Below are 16609 nucleotides of genomic sequence, written 5' to 3' on the forward strand. Positions count from 1 at the left end.
TGATTTATTACCCCGTGGCACTGCAGAACAAAGTATTTGGGAACCCTGTAAAGGGAATGAAGAAATAAAGAAAGTGTGCCTCAGAGTCAACAGCAAGCTGTACCTCCACCTTTCAAAACAGGACAAAAGCTTATTTCTTGCAAACATTTTATCTGCTAAAGTGGTACTGAGGCCAGTTGCAAATGCAGTGCCTGCAAGCAGTGACCCAAACCTACTGCAGCTGGCAATCCCAGCAGCCATGTCGTGCTCTTGGAAGTACTGTCACTAAGGTCTTTGACTCTCTGTTCTGATTTGCACTCTGCCCTTATCATGAGTGTAGAAGACCTTGGTGATATTGCTGGACAGAGATGTAACAAGTGCTGGGACGGAGAGGGCACCTGGCACCTGCCTGCAAAATTGATTATGTTAAGGTATGTGTGTGCCTGCACGTAGATTTCACTGCTCAGTCTTGCTGAAAGCGGCCATTTAACTGTGCTGAACTCCTTCACACCACTGTTAGTACTTCATCCTGGCCATAAAAGGTGCTACACTAAGCAACAGTGGACTGTTCCTTACTGATAACACCTTCCCCTCTCTCCATGATAGAGCTCTTCCATGCTGCTCCCCTCCAAACTCCTGCACAAACAGCCCTGTTATGAAGGATTACCTCAGACTGCATCAAGAAGTGCCTGAGACACAAAGCACGTTGGCATGAGAACAAAAATCTTAGTGACCTACCTTGTCTTTAATGAAGACAAGACATTCACTTTCACATACTTGTGTAAGCAACCTGCCACATTAAATAAATCTCCCTTCCCCAGGGTTCAGTGCATGCCTAATTTCAGATCAGACGACTCTAAGAGTCACACCTTGAACATTAGTTTGTGAGGGCTGTTTGAAAGAAGCTTCAGGTGAAAGGATTTTAGCAAATGCTCTCTGAACCGATCCAGACATCAGAAGCCAAACACAGACACACATGTTCTGTATGACCAGCATTAGAAAAAATATCTATACCACAGCTCCAGTTTATACACCAGCAATAGAAGATCGCCTCCTGGAAACCTGTTTCAAAATCATCAGGCACTAGTGAGAGCAGTGTGTAAGGGGATGAGGGAGCTGCACACACTCCAACAGAGCCCACATCACACAGCAGGGAGCACACTGTCCCTTCCCACAGGGGAAGCTGCAAAGCTGCACCCCTGAGCACCACCGACTGACACAGCTTCAGGTCCAGGCCAGAGCTACAACAGAGGGTATTACAATGTTTTCAGTTAGGCTCATCAGGTAATTAGCCCTCCTGCTAATTGGGGAAACAACTGTATAAAGATGGTACTTTGAGGTTTGGAGGTGTTCTTACAGCTAACATCCACTCCAACTGTCTTCTTAGGTTTCCAGTCACTAGAGCAAACGCCCCAGAGTGGAGAGGATTTGCATCTCTCACACCTCACTGTCAACAGCAACTGAAGGGTTGATTGACCTTCCTTGCACATGAATCTAAGCAATACTAAGTATAAATACATAAATACTTCTAAGATTAGAGGATGCATGCGTTCTGTCAGAGAACAAATCACACAGCAGGAAAGGGCAGCAGGGACCCCCAAGTTGGAGGCTTTGTAGATGACCATAAGAAGGACAGACAGGCTTTGTTGTCCACAAGCCTTTCCAACAATGGGCATTCTGTCATTCTAATGACTCAGAGGTTTGATTTTCTGATTACACATTTGAAATATTTTATTCTAGAATTATGATCTGTGATGACTGGGTCTGAGTATTGCTTTGCAATTTAGTCAGCTAATCTTTATAGTATAGAGAAACATGAGCCTTCTGACTTTCAACTTGTACAATACTGTGTGTAAAACGCTTCTTGGAATCACTACTCCCCCTCAAACCTTACCAGCAAGGAGATCTTCAGCTTATGGCTTTGCTAGTTTCCCTCTAAATGTCCATGTCTGATGTTCACTGTATGTTACAATACAAAACACTGGTATCTACTCTTTTTGGAAGAGTTACCTTGCAGATGCTGCTACAAGCACGAATTGCAAAATCCACTAACAGCAGTATCTGTCATTCTGATGGAGAGAGCTTGTTCCCACACGACGACCAAATCAAACCAAGCGTTTGACGGTCTCCATGAAAACAGTGTCAAACTTCCCCTCAGCAAATAACCATCTTAGCTCATTTTGGCTGTGCTCATTATGTATCCATCTCCATGCAAAAGGGTTCACTTTGCAGGCTCTCCCCTCTAATGCTGCTGCAGATCTCGGTAAAAGCGTGAGGATGCCACTCGCCAGGTCCTCCGAGGAAAAAGACAGAAGGCCTGGTGACATGGTATACATTCAACACGTATCTGCCAACCACTAACAACACGGATTATTTCAAAGTGACCTGCAATGTACTGAGCAACACAGGAAAGGATGTAAAAACGCCATCTCTTCTTTAAGTGTGCTCAGCACACATCAGACTATATGGAACTACTCACATCGCATCAAGTCAAATGTTTTTCTGCCTGCAGCCTGCCTGAGACATGCTCGAATGAAAAGAGCTGGGAAGAACAAGAGGCATAAAACCAAGGACAATTTTCACACAAAGCACTAAAATACTACCCACATTCAAAGAGCTCCATATGCCTGAATAAATGCTGTAGAGGAAGACAGTCAATGGTTGTTCTCCCTGCTCTATTTTCCTGCTGTATTTTCTTCTAAACCATTACTTTCCATCACTTCCACGAGACTCGTGCAGCACTAACACAGCAGCCAATATAAATAACCTTTCAGAAAAAAATATCCCAAAAAACTTTTACAAATTGCCATATCAGAGAGTCCTGGCAACAACAAGCAACCAGCAACCTGCCACATTTCCCAAGACTGGGCAGAGCTCTTTCATGTCCCAGGTGTGCTGCAAGCTTCCCATGAGATCTCATACTGGTCATTCATTCATCTGCACAGTACAGGAAGGAACACCAGATCTTCTCACACAACATAAGGATTCTAATCTTTCATGGTAAATAGGGCTGTGCAAAACAAAAAAATTTTCTTCTGTACTTTGCCATTCAAAATCCTGCCAGACAATAGAAGAGAACGAACTATACTACACCAAACAGTCATATAGAAACAAAAAAAACCCTCCAAAACAAAATACAAGAAGGGAAATGGATACTTCTTTGTCAGACAATAACCAGCTTTAAGTTTGTAAACTGGAGGCCAACATCATCTGTGTTCTTCCAGCACACTTCCCTCTGGAGCTCAGGGGTTAGGACACTGAACTGCAGCTACATTGTGTGCACTGCTTGACAAAATATCAATATAACTTTCCAAAAAGAAACACTACTTATTCTCCTTGAGAAAGCCAGCATTTTGACTAACTTCGGTGCGTTGAGGATTTTAATTTCACATCCAGAACAGCTGCTGTTCTTGGCATTGCACACCATCCCTTTTCACTTCCACCAAATAAGCTAAGGAGCATACAAACTTCTCTGACACAGGAGAAGCTTAAGGTACTTCTACAGGATTGGAAAGGGTTTGATGAGCTGTAAGTTGTAATCATGCACATTCCCATTACGGTACCTTTCTGAAATTTACACACATGCAGAATTAACCAGACCAGAAGTGCCAGATGTAGGTGGTTCTTTTTTGCCATTCTCTTACCTAAGCCAGAGGAGTTTCCCAACTTGCGTAGTTTTCCCAGGACCTTCTGGACATCCTTTATACTTGTGTCCTGTTGGCTGTACAACAGTAACCTCTTGGCATCTGAGAACAAGCGGGAGACACTGGGGACGGGAAAACAGAAAAACACGCAGCAGTCATCAGCTCTGTGAGCCAGCATCCACAGACACAGTTTTACATACCAATTCCAAACTTTAGTCTTTTTCAGTTATGCCACTCCAGCACAAAAAACCCTGTCTCCACTAGGACAATCCAAGGACCCTAATAAAAGATGTCTGCTAAAGGAAGGTCAAACTAAGTTACATTGGGAACATCCATGCATTTTAAAGCATTTTTAAGACTGGGACAGAGAGGGACTCCTGTTGTCTGCAAACTACTCTTCGGAAGCACAATAATTTAAGTATGTCCTTGCTCCTTTCAAATGTTTCTCCAGGTTGCAGACACATTATACTCTGCATCAAGCCTAACTCACCTGACAGTATTAATGTGGAAAGTAAGACAAGGTATAGGGAAGCTGGCCACAAACTCTGTTTCACATTAGCCAGTAATAAATGACAAATGCCAGGGAGTATCCCCCAGACCTGTCCTTCAACTGCCTCTTACTCTGCATTGTTCAGGAGTTCATTAACCAGGGAAAGAGATGCTCTGAACAAAAGAGCATCTTAAAAAGCCGTACCTTTTTATGGGCCAAATTCTGAGTCCCAATAAGCAAATGGACTCAGTTCTCATCAAGGCAGAGCTTTTCATTCACCAAGAGCTTCAACTGCTTGGACTTGAAGATACTGCACACCTACCAGCTGTCTGCTAGTCCCTCTGAACTCGGTAGCTGAAGAATTTGGTACTTCAGTGGTGGTAGAAACTGCAAAACCCTTGATATTGTACGGTTTTACAACTAGTTGGTGACTTCCAAATATCCCTTTTCATTATGTTCCCCCCAAGAACAGAGTTGAGGCAAAAGCAGAGAGACTCACATGGAGGCATTGAAGTTTCCAACAATACCAGGGGATTCCCCAGGAGTTGGATAGCGGAAACAAGGGTTGTTGGCATTGCAGATGATCCCCTGTATCCATGGCAAGGTGCCTGCTGAAGGCATAGCTTTATTTGGAAAATGACCTAGAACAGAAGCAGGGGAGTTAGGAAACAAACACACAATACAAGCCTCTACTACACACCATTGAATCTGAAGGGCAGTGTTAACTCTGTGCTGGTTGTTGTCCCAAAGTGCTCACGAGAGAGCAGAGCAGCCAACACTAAGAAGGGCTGAGCTCACGTTAGGTTCTCCACACTTCTCTCGCCTCCTCAGCTGAAAAACAAAACCTTGTTAAACCTGTAGGAGAAGCTCTTTGCTGCTCTCAGCTGTGCAGCATTGTTTTTGGCCATGCTGATGGGAATAAAGTACTTCTTGCTGATTAATGCCTAACAACAGGCAACTTCAAAGACTGGCAGTGGTGAGCTCATGCATGCATACATGCTTCCAAACCAGCCATGCTGCTCTGGATTTGGTTTGAGGCCACAGGGACAGCCCTGGCCAGGGTCTAGGTTCTGAAGATCCACAGTATTTCTATTCAGTACTTTTGGTTTTCAAAATCTGCTCACTCCAATTACACACACAGTAAAGACCAAACAAAGGGTGGGTGCCTACACTGTTTCCCTGAGATAAGCATGTCCCATATTGGCTTGACTCTCAAATAGTCTTAAAACTTTTAGAGTCTCTAAAACGTTTAGCCACCTGCCTGCCATATTTCAAATCTTTTTGCTCAAGTCTCAATCTTTCTACTACAGAACTACTGAAGTCGTAGGCCAGAGTTTACAGCCTGTTTAAGCACAAAGCAGTAATACCCTACTCATGGCAGATCTCCAGCAGTATGTGGCTCAGGTACCTGCGAGTCCCTCACCCACCAGTGAAGGGGAAGAAAGGCTTCCCTTGTATAATCCTGCACCTTAGATGAGCTGTCCAGCTGCTTTCTGCAAGGAGCTCCCTTCCTCACCCCCACACTAGGGAGGGAAGCCTGGAGGAAGGTTATCCCCTTCCTCAGTATCTCAAAGCTCAAGACTCTGATGATAAGACGCACATTCTCCTCCCCGGTGCCCATCTCATCCTCCCAGTGTGCCTCGATCACTCAGGGGGTTGGCTCCCTACCTCCACAGCCTCAATGGAGGTACCAAAGCCCCAGGAGGAAGAAATACCAAAGCTGCTGAATTACAGCAAGGCTGGTTAATGCACATGGCTGAAGAAAGATGGGAGTATTATCAGCCCTCCTGGGAGAAAGCCAAGGACTCTGTCCAGGAGAAAGGTGGAGGAATCGAAAGTTCATTTTTTCCAGTACTCAGAGAGTTCTTGCTCCTAGTTCTCTGTTTAAAATAGAAGAGCTGTTTACCTGAGCTCTCTGGCTTTTGTTTCTTTTTGGTTTTTTGTTCTTCTTGGCTGAGGGGCTTGGGAGGTGGGAGGGACAAAAAAAAAATGCTAAGACTTTCAGAACCTTTTTTGTAAAATTTCCCGGAGAATCACCTTCTCTCTCCTCCACGCCTTTCATTTTACATGGTTAAGAACTCCAAGAAACTACTAAGAGCAATATGGAAAGAAATGGTGCACAAGAGTTTATGGCAACTTTTTACACATAGTGATGCATGTGACAGCAGTTTCTCCAATAGTAAAGCAGGAGTCTGCCAGTTTTAAATCAGATGAGTTACACAGGAAACACAGTGCACAGCACACCATTTTCAATTACATTGCTTCAAACATCTAGCTTTTCAGTAGAGATTAAAGTCCCTTGTTGTCAGTTTCCCTTCCCCTGCCCCCAGTAAAGTGCATTTTGAATACCTTAAGGGGTCACAGGAACAGAAAAGCTCTAAAGACACAAATCAGCCATCTGGCTCAATAGCAATCTAAGAGAGGTCTTCTCTGACTGATCTGGTGAAAGCCACATAACTATCACTTCAAAGTTAGTAAAATTTTCCCCCATGTTTTCACAGAAAAGTTCCTCACACTAAGCCAAGCTGCTAGAAATAAGAAATCCTGAGAAGATAACAAGTCCAATCCTTGGTTCTTCTCAAACAGGAAAAGAGAACTGAAAATTTTAGTTGTTTGTTGGAAAAGACTACCATTAAAATACTGAGGCTATCTGGAGGCTACAAAGCACTTGCATGCAGCTCTGTTACTGTTATCACCAGGCATTACCTCAAGTGATTTCATAACAGCATACAGCACTGCTACTACAGATAACAATCTTACTTCCCTTAAGGCATCCACAGAGTTGCCAAAGAGTTTGCCACAAACCCAAAGCTTCTTTCTATCTCTGCTCACAGTTCAGCAAAAATTGGTTTACTTTACAACAACACATCCACATTTGTCAGCATATGAGTGAATGTTCAGTGAAACCAATCCAGATGCCAAAAACGTAATTTAGAAACCTATTCACAGAACCTTTTAAAAAAATGAAGAGGAGTTAATCATAAAAGTTAATTAAAAAGTTACCAGATGTCCTATACTCTACAATTCCTGGGGACACTAAGAAAGCAGACAAAGCAATAACACTCAACATAAATGGGAAGGAAAAAGGGGTGCAGGTGGAAGACTCAAAACTCTGCTTGTGACACCAGGGTGCCAGAGAAAATGATTTACAAGGAGGCTACTGACTAACAAGATCAATCTAAATAGCTCTGTGAAATTGCAGCTCTTGCTAGGTTTGAGTTTATATACAGCACTGCCACAGTTGAAATGAACTACTATCAAAGCTGCTGGTTTTTTATACCAGCTGAGTAGACTGCTTATTGCTTCTCTCCAGCTTCATGTCTATATTACAGGTACCTCTCCTAATGTCACTGTAACAGAAGAGGCAATTCAAATGTCACGTAAAGTACGAGATTTAATTTAGGGAAGGTTCAATTACCCTGCTGAGCACTGAAGAAAGTGAGTTAGGCAGTACATGGGACCAGCAGAGTCTGAAGTGTAATGGGAAACTGCACACACTAACACCTCAGCTTTAAAAGGACCCTTACTAGCTTGAACATCTAGCAAACAGCACAAAATGCCCTGTTTTAAGAACAAAATGCTTCAGAATGCCCTTCAGAAACATGTTTTGCTGACCCTTAAACCTTACCTTGCAGCAATCAGGCCAAGGAAAGATAAACAAAGAGCTCTTCCAGAGTCAGCTAATTGCAGTATGAAGCTGTCACCAAACACAGTAGAACAAAGCATGTTCCTAATAAACAAGTCGTGCTTCCTAAATCAAATGCCAACCAAATAAGCCTACAGATTGTCATTTATAAAGAACAAGCAGCCTTTGAAAGAAAAGCAGAATTGTGTCCATTTATGGTATAAAGAAAAAAGTAGAACAATTTTTCCTCAGCAATGTGTGACTGCTGAATCTGCTAAATGCAGAGCTGACACCCTAATGGTTAGATGGAACGGAATTGCACTTGTGCTTTTTATAATACATTAATGCACATTACCGCCTGGAAATGAGATTGCTTTCTTAGAGATCAGAACACTGCATTCTTTCATGCTAAGTCACATACAGATCAACAGTGAAAAATAAGATTTGTGTTCTGCGTGGGTTTTACAGATTTGTCACAGTTCTACAGCAAATTCTCAGGTAATTCATTATAAATGGAAAAAATAAGAAACAGCAAGAAAAAGAGCAGCAAAATACAGTCCTGGAGCAACATTAACACGTCAGAAGACACTGCAGTCCTCGAGGGGGAGGCAAAGGAGCTATTAAGACCTCCCTACGGATTTCTAACTGAAGTAGAGAATCACTGCTCTTTGCATCTTGCCAGCTGCATTATTATTACCTTCTAGCCATGAAAAAACAGCCATTCTGGGTGCAGCTGCTGTGTTTGGTACTTACATTCATGCTGCTCGTAGGGCGGATATGAAAGTCTTACAGAGATCAGGATGAAGAAGATAAACAGGGGCCAGGCAACTTCGATCAGCAGCTGGAACTGGAAACAATAAAGACAGAGTATTAAGACATCATATTCAAAATACAGGTCAGAACAGAGGTTCCAGGACAATCCACTTGTAAGCCAGAATAGTTTTGTAAGCACTGTCTCATTTTGATTTGCCTATGCATTCCAGGATCAAGAAGTTTGTTCCTCCAGCTTCAGAGGATAATCTGCAAAGAATTACAGGCTTTTCTCATTAAAATGTGCCGTTATTGGACTAAACTAGATATATGCTTAAAGGGCTATTTTTGGCTTCTTTTTATAGTTCTTTTTGTCCCCTGACTGAAAAAAAAACTTTCCAATGAATCTTCCCAGCAATGAGCTAAACTTTTTGCCTCATGATTTTGAGGTAGTGGGAGGTACTTATATGCCCTTCTCATAATAAACCACCAAGCTTCTACTCTAACACATCAGGCATGGAAACTGTGCTGATGCACAGCTATGCCAAATCTTTCAGTGCTGCAGAAGTATATTGGTATCAGGATAGAAAAACTATTAAACTTAAGCTCATATCTAGTTATTGTTTTGTCCTAATGTATGTACCTTTGTTGCCCAAGGTAGGCACCCAATGGTCCAGGTTATCTACAGACAGGCAGGGAGTGTCAGCTAAATAAAGAAATAACTCAGTAATTTTGAGGAACTGGACAAGAAAAAGAAAGGCCTGATATTAAGTGCATAGCATTTTTTAAACAGAGAATTGAAGTGCAGAAAAATTCACTTAGATGTGTCACATCCCACAGAACCACGTGGACAAAGCAACTCTTTGGCCTAGAGCTTCTGAGATACAAGCTGAGGCTTCCCAGACTTGAGCTTCCCCAGCCACACCCCTCTTTTCCCACTCCAGAAAGACTGCCCAAATGTGGATTTTCAGAAAGCCATGAGACAAGGAAAAACCAAAAGCTTTTTATGCTGCCCCTTCTTATACTTTTCAGTCATTGGAAGTAGGAAAACAGTGTTTTTTTGGTCAAGTAAAGAAAATTCTTTTCCTTTTCTTTCCTGGAAAACTCAGTCTTTTCTAATAAGAGGTCTACATCATTCTCCTTAAGAGTCAGACCTGCACCCCAGTAAGAGACAGAATCCCCCACACAAACATGTTTTCCCATGTTCCATCATTAACAGCTAAAATTGGACTCTTGGCACTCAGCACAAGGCACTCCATGCAAACATTGAGGTGAGGCTTCTAGATGACTACTGTACCTCAAAATAAGCTCACATTGTAAAAACAGACCATTCAAACAAAGGCCACTTGATCCAGGAGAGGAAACTAGGTAGGATAGCTTTTCATAGACACCCTTGATGGGTAACATCAAACCAAACAGCAACTGTATCTGAAAAGTAAAAATTGAGCATCAGAGTCTCCCAGGCACTCCTGATAACAGCGCCAGTCTCTGCAAGATAATTTTGAGATATTGTTACCCACTGGACTTGGAGATTAGCTCAATTGGTTAGAGCGTGGTACTAGTATCACAATGTTGCAGATTCTATCCCCGTATGGGCCATTCGCTTAAGGCTTGGACTTGATGATCCCTTTGGGTCATCTGAACTCAAAATATTCTGTGATCTGTTATTTTCATGCACACACTGTATGACTATTGGATAAGAAAGAGACCACACTAACAAAGGTGCCAGGAGGATGTCTCAGCATCTTTGGTCTGTCCTATTACAATATGCAATGTAGTGGCAGCACACACTCAGCCATTAACATGGACAGCCTGATTTGTTCTGCATTAAACAGTGCTCTGGCCCCCAGAGATCAAAAATGCTCAGAGCTAGGGCACTGACAACTTGTCTACGCCTTCTGTTTTCAGGATCCCCTTACAGCTGCTTCCAGGATGGCATAGCAGGACTTTTTCCCCTTTTGACAGAAGGGTGGCTGTGAAACCAAGACAAGCCCACCAGCATCAATGGCCACGCCCTGGCACAAGTAAGAGCCCTCTGCCACCCCCGCTGTAGGTGAGCAGCGTGTAACCCAAGCAACTGCCACTACACTGTTTGGGGAAGGGCAGTGTCAGCTGGGCTTTTGGGGGTCTCTGGGGGTGACCAATGAAGCCAGAGAGCCTCTCTCAGCCCTGCAACTGCTACAGAATCAGTGAGAAAATACTGCCCTTGGGTTCAAGCCCTGGCTTGCTCAGAGAAGTACCAACCTCAGCCACACCACACAGGGGTGGGACAGTAGTGCCCAAATGGCCCTGCTGCTGAAGGGGGAACTGGCCATCTGTACACGCAGCTCCTGCTGCCTGCCTGGGTAACTACAGAGTCAGGAAGGTAACCACATGTGGGCTGCATGCTCAGGGCTGTGTGCCTCCCCACACACAACATGCCTAACCTGACAGGCTCAGAGAGGACAGAGAAAGGAGGGATGCAGCTTGGACTGACCAAGTTGCACCTCTACAGCTGAAGGCTGCTGCATCATGGCAGAGACCAAAGTGCTACTTAATGACAAGGAGCTGGCAACTGCTGCACCAGAGGCTTGCACAGAGCCAAGCTCAGAGTGTCAGCAGCATCTCAGAGACTCCTTGTCCAGCCTTTTGTGCTGTTGAACAAAAACCGAATTACCTTCCTTTGCTTGCAAAAGTCAGCAGGTTCCTTCCTGATCTTGCTGTGACAGCACTTTTCATCTACTGTGGCCTTTGCAGATGAGGACACAAAGATACTAAAGGGGACATATCTCACTGATGTTCACACTAAGTAGATAGTGAAAAGCCAAGCCTCCTCACCGACTTTTGCGCTGCAACTACTAGAGAATCCTGGTTAATACTGAAATCAATCTTCAAGCACCCAACCCCTCTGTTATCCCTGTGGGAGTTGAAGGAGGAACATCCCATTTGCACATAGCAGGTGAACTCAGCAGCAACACTCAGCCAAGAACAAACTGCTCCTTATTTTACTGAGGCTAATCCCTGAAGCACACCAAATTTATACCAGTTGCCTGATGATGCAGGATGCCATCAAATATTGAGCTCTAAACTGTGTCAACAGGACATCTGTTGAGCAAGAACTAACTAAGCTATGACCCCATCTACTGCCAACCCCCCTCGCCACCTTTATGGTCCAGTTTCAAATGCAGGGAGCTACCAGCAGCTGACCAGTCTTTCCATGCAAGTTTGGGGTGTCCCCTCATTTGCAAAAAAAGCAGGGAGATAAATGTTTTTAAAACAACAATCCCTGAACACGATTTTTCTTTCCTCTCTCTCTCTTTCCCACCCCCTGTAGGCTCCCTCCCCCCACTCCGGTGGTGCTGGAAGTTATCCAGTACAAAGTAACACTTGAACTGCACATGTCAGGCTGAGCTTTGAACCCAGCTTTCGCAACGCAGCCCAAACTCACAGCAGCCAACAAGGGGGTTCAGTGGGAAGCCAAGGCTAGCGTGTGGGAAGAAGAGCAAGGATCAAACCACTTCTGGGCTACATCTTCACTAAGTACAAATGGGAGAGAGCCTTCATCAGCACACCCAGCTCAAGGACAATGGTGTCCTAACAGGAAAACAAACAGATGAACAACTGTGCAGACATCACAATAGCACGGTGAGAAGAGGTGTTCTGCTGCTTTTCTGCAATTTCCTGTTAAGTGGCCTTCCCCTCCTGACATTTTCAGGTAAAGCTCAAATGGGAACTGTTAATGAGAAAACCCCCACAAATACGAGGAAACCCAAGAAAACAAGCCACGTCCTAGACCTTCATTGTGAAATTACCAATAGCAGCAGGGTGGAGTAGAGTTTCAGGCCCTTTGGGGTACTTGATGGGAAACTGGTACCGAAGCTGCTGGAAGCTGCTGGTACCAAGATACAGCTGAGCAGATCCAGAATGGTTAGCCATTCTGATACGCTTTTGTGGCATCACCAAAGGATACAAATGCATCTCTGCTGCCCAGTAAGCTGGCCTACACCTACCTTGACATGACATCCATGCTAAACTCAGACCTCTTTAAGAAACCTTCAAACCTGATGCAACACTGGGGCTATTTAGCCTGGAGAAAAGGAGGCTCGGGGAGAACTTATCTGCTCTTTACAACTATGTGAGAGGGGGTTGTAGCAAGATGGAGGTTGTTCTCCTCTCCCAAGAAACTAGCAAGAGGACAAGAGGACATAGTCTCAAGCTGTGCTAGGGGTCAGGTTGGACATCAGGAATAATTTTTTCACTGAAAGGGTGGTCATGCACTGGAACGGGCTGCCCAGGGAGGTGGTGAAGTCACTGTCCCTGGAGGAGTTCAAGAAATGACTGGAGGTGGCACTTGGTGCTATAGTTTAGTTGGCACGGTGGTATTTGGCCAAAGGTTGAACTTGATGATCTTGGAGGTCTTTCCCAACCTTAATGATTCTGTGATTCTATTATTTTCAGAAGATCCTGACACAAAAAAAAGCCATCATCCTCAGTGTAAAACTCAGATCCTCTGAAATATCCTCCTGGTTTAAGCACTGCTCCAGAAAAATCCCACAACATCCTAGAGTTTCCCTACATTCTAAAGGCAGCTTTGGAGGAGTCAAGAGTAAGACCTCTAGTAGTAAGGGAGGAAGGATGTTTTTAGCTCCAAGAGCCTAGGTTACATAGGCAATAGCTGAGAAGAGCCAATCTTAAGGGGCTATCGCAAATTTCCAGACTGCTTTCCCCAGCTCATTTGTAACTTTTTTATAAACTAAGAGGCTGTTCACAAGGTCAGGATGCCAGCCCAGGCATCCAGAGAGCAGATAACCTCATCCTTGCAGATGATACAGTCCATGACCTCTCTGGGGGGGCAGTTCTGTCCTGGGAGATCAAGACTCGTAAAGCAAGGGAAAAAACACGCAAAACAAGAACTTTGTCCTCACTGTCAGCTCTCTAACCACAGAGGTATACAGGAAAAGTCAAAGATGCCATGAGGCACCTTTGTTTTATTTAAGAATGGACTAATTCCAGTACTAAAATGACCCCACAAGTCCAATAAAAACAAGCCTCAGGCACCTGAGTGAAGACTTTCAGGACTGTCACCGTCCCCAGTGGTGAATATGAGAGCTTCCCCTCCCTTGTGACACTGAGTTTCTAAAACAACCCAACCCAACCAGCTGGCAAGCACCCTAACATTTGGAGGGTTCAGAAAGCTTATCAGAGAGACCACTTTTCCACTCACCACCTCAGTGCCTCATGTTCCTTTCACGTTCCCTACTCACGTCTCCTCAAGGTCAGATCTAACATTCTGGATCCTCTGAACAAGCCTATTGCACAGGACATGCCCTTATCCAACACAACTATTCCCTAAATGCCTATGTCCAGTAGCATGTCTTCCCTGGCTTTTAGCTATCTGCAAGAGTTACAGCATTCTATTAGGTCTCATTAACCTAAAGGCAAAAGAATTTTAAGAACACCATGCTGGATTCACACTCCAGTGCCCTTGTTATTGCAAGGAGAAGCTCTTCTTAGGTACTGCCTATCCAAACAGGTACATTTCCACACAGTTAACAGATGGTGAGGCTAGCACTTAAAACTACTCAGAACACACCTTAGTAGAAAAATATCAGTTGCCTAGGCTTATCCCCATGCCAATAAAGAACATGCTTCATGCCACTGACCTAATCTATATCTCCTGTTGTAAAGTTACATAACAGGTTTGGGATTCTCTCCCTGGTTAAAAAGTGAGTGGAGATGCCTGCTATTGTCTCCACCATTTCTGCCATTAGGAAATGGCAGAATTTTGTTGCTGTTGTTGCAGCTTGCAATATTCCAAAGCTTTTAGACCCATCGGCTCATCCCCACAGCCTGGGAATGCCTCACCCAGAGTGGAGTGGGTCACAGCACAGGTTTTTATTTCACATCTTCTTTGCTACACACAGCAGTCATGCACCCTCTCTGCCTGATCTGACATGATCAGTTGTTCAGTACTCCAACACACTCCCACACTGGAATTCGGGACAGAGTCTTGAGCTCCTTCAAGCCCTCTGGTTTTTGTACACTCTCTTCAGTTTGAACTGGGTCTTTCCAAAGCCAGACCAGTTTGCTCAGCCACAGACCACCAGAGGAAAGACAGTAAGTAAAATACAGGATGTTTTCCCATTTTGCTTGAAAAGTAAGCTAAAAGGCTACAGCTTAAGGTCTCAAAACACCCTTTGGTTAATACTTACAGTCTGTCTTCTTCTGTAGGTGAAGTTCTTCCATAGCAGCAATCCCAGCTGCGTCCAGAAAGCCATCTTCTCTAAGTAAAGCCTAGAAGCTTCCTTTGTGCAGCAGCAGCAGTACACAGCACAGATGTTTGTGGCCAGGCATTAACTAAGGATAGAAAACAAAAAACAGGAAAAATGCTGAAAGGGAGTCACAAGAGAAAAGGCAACAAGACAGGGAAAGACAAGAGGCTGGACTCTGTGACCTTGGAGCCCCCACATGGCACTCCCCGCTGCCTTCTTATCCCATGCACTCCAGCCAAATCTCATGGGTCTCAGAAGGCTTAGATCTAGACATGCTGTCTCTTACCTAAGAGCTCCAAAGCACCACTCTGCAAGACAATTTTCTTCTCTTCTGTCCCAAGAATTCCAAAAGCAAGAATAGCCCAGAATAAGAAAAATACTACTATTTGAAAGCTGATTTAAAGACCCCTCTGAATGAGATAGAATCATACATTTCAACCCTTTTTCTAAATGCTTCTTTCCATATTTACTTTTATAATGGTGAAAAGCCCTCTGCCAAATTAGCAAAGCCTTTGTTTTGAAGTCCAGCCAACACCACCACTTGTAGGAGAAAGTGTTTTGCATTTAACAAGCAAGGCAGAAATGTTCATTTCCTTGAAGATAATTGACTAAGAATGACCCCAGACTTGTTAATATCTGGATAAAATGAATGGAAAATTGCTGTTGAGTCAGTGTTCAGGTTTTGCGAACACTTGGCCTCCAGCACTACTGAGAATTAGGTGCATTAAGCATGCATCTTGTTAGAGTATGAGAGCATAAAGGGTTAAAAAATACATTAATCTCTTTGGTAGCTATTAATAATAGCATGGTATAGGCTTGGGTACACAGCTTTCCAGGAAAACTCAATCATATGGAAAGGTGAGCTTATAATACATTAGTTAAATGTCATTAAACCTTTCTTTCCAGAATCATTTTGGCATAGTTTAATTTACTTCTGAGTTTAAGACCACTTCAAATCAAGAGTAATTCTGAGTAAGTGTTCACACGAGAATTCAGTTAATCCACATTAAATTAATTCTGATTTATGTACCTGAATATACTCTGTTGACAGACTCTGTGTTAACAAGACAACTAGTGGCTGATCCAAAAACACAGCAAGAGAATAATTCCTTCAAACACCTGTTAAACTGGGAACACACATGCTTTTGATTTTGGTGTCCCACATACCAGTACCCTAGTGCTATGATTCAGAGTTGCCTCCCTGACTGCAAACTGCTTTGAGAAGGTTCCCAAAGTTCATAAATGTACTAGGAACGTAACACTTCCTCGGAAATGCTCTGACCAGCCCTACACTGGAGTTAAGATTATATGTTAAATGGCAATTCTGGATGTGAGCTTTGATGAACAATTTTGATCTTTAAGTCTCATCCAAAAGTAAATTCCATTATTACAATGACTTGTGGGATGAAAACTTCCCTTAATAATATAGGCCTGTGTCACAAAAATATTTCCTTAACATGACTAACAAAATATATTAAACCCATTACACTGAGTTCTACAGATAATTACACTATAGTACCACAACAAGACAACAGTGCTTCCTAATGCCAGTACAGAGAACTAAAGAACAATAACAGATGCCTACAAAACCCTACAAATTGAACCTCATGTCAGCACGCAGGCAGCTGAGTGCACAGTCAGCAAGGGCTCATTAACTTCTGCTACGTGCTGCTGTAACTCACTGACATGACCTCTACAGATGCTTCTTCACAGAGGGATGCCCAAAACTAATCTGGCAGGAGAGCCATCCTTCCCTGCACAGTGCTTGCTGCTGGCTGGAGCACCCTGACAGTAACACGCTCCAGCTGCATGCACATCTGGCTGATAGAATTCTCAGACATGCTTAGAGTGAGGCACTTGACAGGCCACA

At 43.6% G+C, this 16609-nt stretch overlaps 1 protein-coding gene across 3 annotated transcripts in view; it reads right to left on the reverse strand.

Moving 5' to 3' along the window:
* ABCA1 (ATP binding cassette subfamily A member 1) overlaps positions 1–16609 on the reverse strand; it is a 90816-nt gene that overhangs the window by 60878 nt on the left and 13329 nt on the right. For all 3 annotated transcript variants that reach the window (XM_017822476.1, XM_017822474.1, XM_017822475.1), the window contains exons 2-5: positions 14680–14824; positions 8492–8585; positions 4613–4754; positions 3624–3745 (exon numbers count right to left, since the gene is read on the reverse strand). In XM_017822476.1, coding sequence (XP_017677965.1) covers positions 3624–3745; positions 4613–4754; positions 8492–8585; positions 14680–14745 — 424 coding nt within the window. In that variant the 5' untranslated portion in view covers positions 14746–14824. The remainder of the gene's footprint in view (positions 1–3623; positions 3746–4612; positions 4755–8491; positions 8586–14679; positions 14825–16609) is intronic.

This window comes from Lepidothrix coronata, unplaced genomic scaffold, assembly GCF_001604755.1.
Source record: "Lepidothrix coronata isolate B3197 unplaced genomic scaffold, Lepidothrix_coronata-1.0 Scaffold98, whole genome shotgun sequence".
In the NCBI taxonomy this organism is placed as follows: domain Eukaryota; kingdom Metazoa; phylum Chordata; class Aves; order Passeriformes; family Pipridae; genus Lepidothrix; species Lepidothrix coronata.